The sequence below is a fragment of the Penicillium oxalicum genome, chromosome VIII (genome assembly GCF_001723175.1).
Source record: "Penicillium oxalicum strain HP7-1 chromosome VIII, whole genome shotgun sequence".
NCBI lineage: Eukaryota > Fungi > Ascomycota > Eurotiomycetes > Eurotiales > Aspergillaceae > Penicillium > Penicillium oxalicum.
Window position 1 is genome coordinate 1 of NC_064657.1, and position 3,581 is coordinate 3,581.

General features: G+C 49.0%; 2 protein-coding genes across 2 annotated transcripts; both read left to right on the forward strand.

Annotated features, from left to right (window-relative positions):
- Positions 1-172: 172 nt before the first annotated feature.
- POX_h09378 (uncharacterized protein) lies at positions 173-2,279 on the forward strand (the record flags this gene model as incomplete). Its single annotated transcript, XM_050118134.1, has 5 exons — positions 173-1,072; positions 1,128-1,353; positions 1,411-1,679; positions 1,739-1,828; positions 1,890-2,279. 5 exons carry the CDS (start codon positions 173-175, stop codon positions 2,277-2,279), a joined length of 1,875 nt encoding a protein of 624 aa, XP_049964921.1.
- A 465-nt stretch (positions 2,280-2,744) lies between these two features.
- POX_h09379 (uncharacterized protein) lies at positions 2,745-3,581 on the forward strand (the record flags this gene model as incomplete). The annotated part of the gene is made up of 1 exon (XM_050118135.1): positions 2,745-3,581. One exon carries the CDS (start codon positions 2,745-2,747, stop codon positions 3,579-3,581), a length of 837 nt encoding a protein of 278 aa, XP_049964922.1.

Below are 3,581 nucleotides of genomic sequence, written 5' to 3' on the forward strand. Positions count from 1 at the left end.
AACCCCTACCCCTAACCCCTAACCCCTAACCCTAACCCTAACCCTAACCCTAACCCCTAACCCCTAACCCTAACCCTAACCCCCTAACCCCTAACCCCTAACCCCCTAACCCTAACCCTAACCCTAACTAACCCTAACCGTCGAAGATGATGACGGAAAGGTTCTGAATTCCATGCGACTCTACGAGGGTTGTGACTGGTCCAACTGGAGCGACTGCAGCAACGGGAAATGCACCTTTGCTGGCTCCCTATGGCCTACAGACTTTGTCGACTCCAGCACTGGCAGTGGCGCGTCTATGTGTGATTGGGATTGGAAGGAGTCGAATGAGGCCGGGAACATCAATGGGAAGGTCCCTGATCCACAGAAGAGGAAGTATTGTTGCGATACCTCAGATCCTTTGAAGTCATGGGGTAAATGTACATGGCGTGATGATGTTGGAGACTATGGCGCCTCTGGAGAACGGTGCAAGTCAGGCTGCTATTCCAACGAGATCCCGATTGCTATGGATCAATGGGGCGATCGATGTCGCCAAAGTGGAGCAAAGTCATACTGTTGTCAGGGCACCTACTCCGTGCAATCGGAATCGTTGATACCCGAACTGGCACAGTGGGACAGCGACCTGGCTGACTGGGTCGAGAATCCCACTTGTGACACGGACGACAACAACCTTCTCAAGCGTGGGCAAGTCCCATTGGCGGACGTCAAAATTTCCCGCGTTGAGGATATGCTTGGAGATCTGCTGCTTGGATATGAAGGGGGGAATGATAGCAACATCTTCCGAAAGGAAGAAGCAATTTTCGACAAACACATTGCCCCCAAATGGAAATATCTCGCGACTGAGTATTCCCTTGAATGGTTGACAAGTAACGAGACATACCCAGCCGGGAATTTCTACAGCCCGCAGAGTCTTGGAAGAATCGTCATGTGCAATGCCGACGCGTTCAACGCCATGATTGGCGGTACTGACACTGAACTCAACTGCACCAGTTACACTCCTACTGCAGATGATTACTATTCAGCCGATGACTCTGGGGATACCATACCCACGCTGGACAAGCGATGGATTGAAGAGGTATGGCCAGGCGAACACAATCTGCGCTCTGATCTTGATAACTAATATGATATAGCGAAATGTCCTTCGCCAACTTGAGAAGCGTGAAGGTCCCAAGCCTAAATCATTTGACTGTGATGGACGATCGGTTAAATACCAAACCCCAGGATATCCCTCAGCGGGTCAGTGGGACGTGGACTCACCGCAAGTCCGACTTGCGTATGATCTGGTCGACTGGCACCTTTGTCACACCACTGAGATTCAAACCCATAATATTGGGAATTTGCGCGGAACCTATGCCAGTATGTCCACACCATCTCATGGAATGGCTCAGTGATTAATTTGAGCCCCCGCTACAGCTGAGCATTTAATCGAGCTACAAACAATTGAATTGTTCAGCGACTTTGCCACTAGCGAGGATGCGCCAGAGGAATGTGAAGCTATTGACTGTGACTTTATGGTCGACTTCTTTAGCAAGCCTGTTCTTGATGACCCGCCCCCGATGGATGGTTTAGCCGATTCGCAACAGAAAATCCCTATACAGCGCATGATGGAATCCCTGGGAAGCTCATGGAATGCTGAAAACTTCGTCATTTTGCAGTCGTCCATTAATCTCAACAAAGCACAGGTTGGTTGCTCCATGGATTTGTCTAACACTAAACTGGGTTTCATGCTGATGGAGTGTAGATATGGAGAAACGGAGGTGCCCGATCATTGAAGAAATTCAAAAACGAGATAGTGCAAAACCCTACCGAGGCCTTGGAGATTGTCAGAGACGTGAGTTCCGCCTCCTGAGACTTGAGAAACTATGATCTAATATCACAAATGATATAACCAGACGGTCGCGGTTTACAACTACCTGAGAAACGGTGCAGTTTGGCAAAAGTTCAAAGCCATTAATGAAAAGGTCCGTGAAGAGATGAAGCGTGCGCAGGATCAGTACAAGTTGAACACTGTCAAAGACAACCGCCTTCAAGAATGTTGGGATGCCTTTATGGAACAGCACATGGAAAACTTTGTGGCCAACGGCCAGAGCTGGATTAAAAGCGCCATCAAACTCGTGGGGGACCACTGGGTGCCTTCTAACTTTGACAATCCAGATGATCCGTTCATCACACAAGTTTGCCAGTCGATCCAAGAGGTTCTCTCTCTTTTAGAGTCGGCTGCAGCTAGATATGTTCAAAGCTTTGACCTTGGGCTTGCTGACGACTCTATGAATACGTCTTGAAAAAGAAAATAAGAGCCTCAGGAGCAAAGGAGAGGATGCGCACATTGCCAGGGAGGGCATCCGAAATATAATGAAAAGGAAATATCAGTTGCCAAGACCAAATACACTCTTGAAAATCAAAGCAGGAGCATATGACAGTATGCAGTAGTAAAATGAACTTATAGATAGTGTAGTGGGCGAACCGCTGATGGGTCGGTAGTTTCTACCTAATTTAAACGGATGACTACAGGACCCTACGTCCATGCGAGAGAAAGCTAGGGAAACTTCATTTTCTGACTTTGTCGCTTAGCGAACCACAGCATCTATTATTCCTTATCCGTTAAGGTGCGTTCGGAGGTGAGTGGGTCACTTCGGTCAAAAAAAAGCATAAATACCTCGGGGTCTCCCGTCGCGTTCAAACTTACTGGTCAACCTATTGTCTCCATACACACCGGGATTGCCATTACCGTTATACTCCCAATCGGAATGGCTCAACAAGAAGTATCTAGCTCTAGCGCTCTCCAAGGAGGCAATCTCCATCACCCATCATGGCCTGAACGCTGGTCGCATCCGGAATTTACCGGTCCCCTTCGAGACCTTCGGAAGCGCTGGTGCAAGCAGCCCTGGTATAAACACAACACCCGTCCTTCTGTCATGTTTATCAAACGGCTCAGTTGTTTACCCTGGGGCTTTGTGATCTACCGCACTGTTTACACGGCGGAATCCGACCGGCTCTGGTCTACCTGCCTCGCCAAAATCGACCGTTACGTGCACTGGAGTATTGGAGATATCGACGAAGATGAATATCCGGACAGCGATCCTTTTCCCGAGAAGTTTGTGCGGGAAACCTACAAGAATGTTATTTTCGAGGATCGAGAGCGATGGGAGGGGGCATCGCTGGAACAGATCCGTGCGGATTTCAAACAATATTCAGAGTTTCTTGGGATGGAAGATGGGTCGCATATTCCATGGTCGAAAGCCTGTCTCGTTATAGACGAACAATGCTTGAACTCGATAGTGAGTGCCTTCGAGGATCCGGAGGAGAGTGCAAATTGGAGAGGGCCTCAGAGAGGGTTTGTAATCGAGAAGGGCGGGTACATTATGTTGAAGCCGTTTGTGGTGATGGTCGATCCTACTTTTAGACCGGGGGAGAGCTATGACACGCCTGGGTACCAGGGGTACATGCGCGTTGAAATTGACGATATTTGGGAGGCAGCGGTTGAGTTGCGTCTCTCTACGGTGCAGGAGATGTGTCCCAATGTGACCCCTGCCGAGATGATCCCTGTTTATGATGGAGGAAGCGGATATTTGGTTAATGTGTGA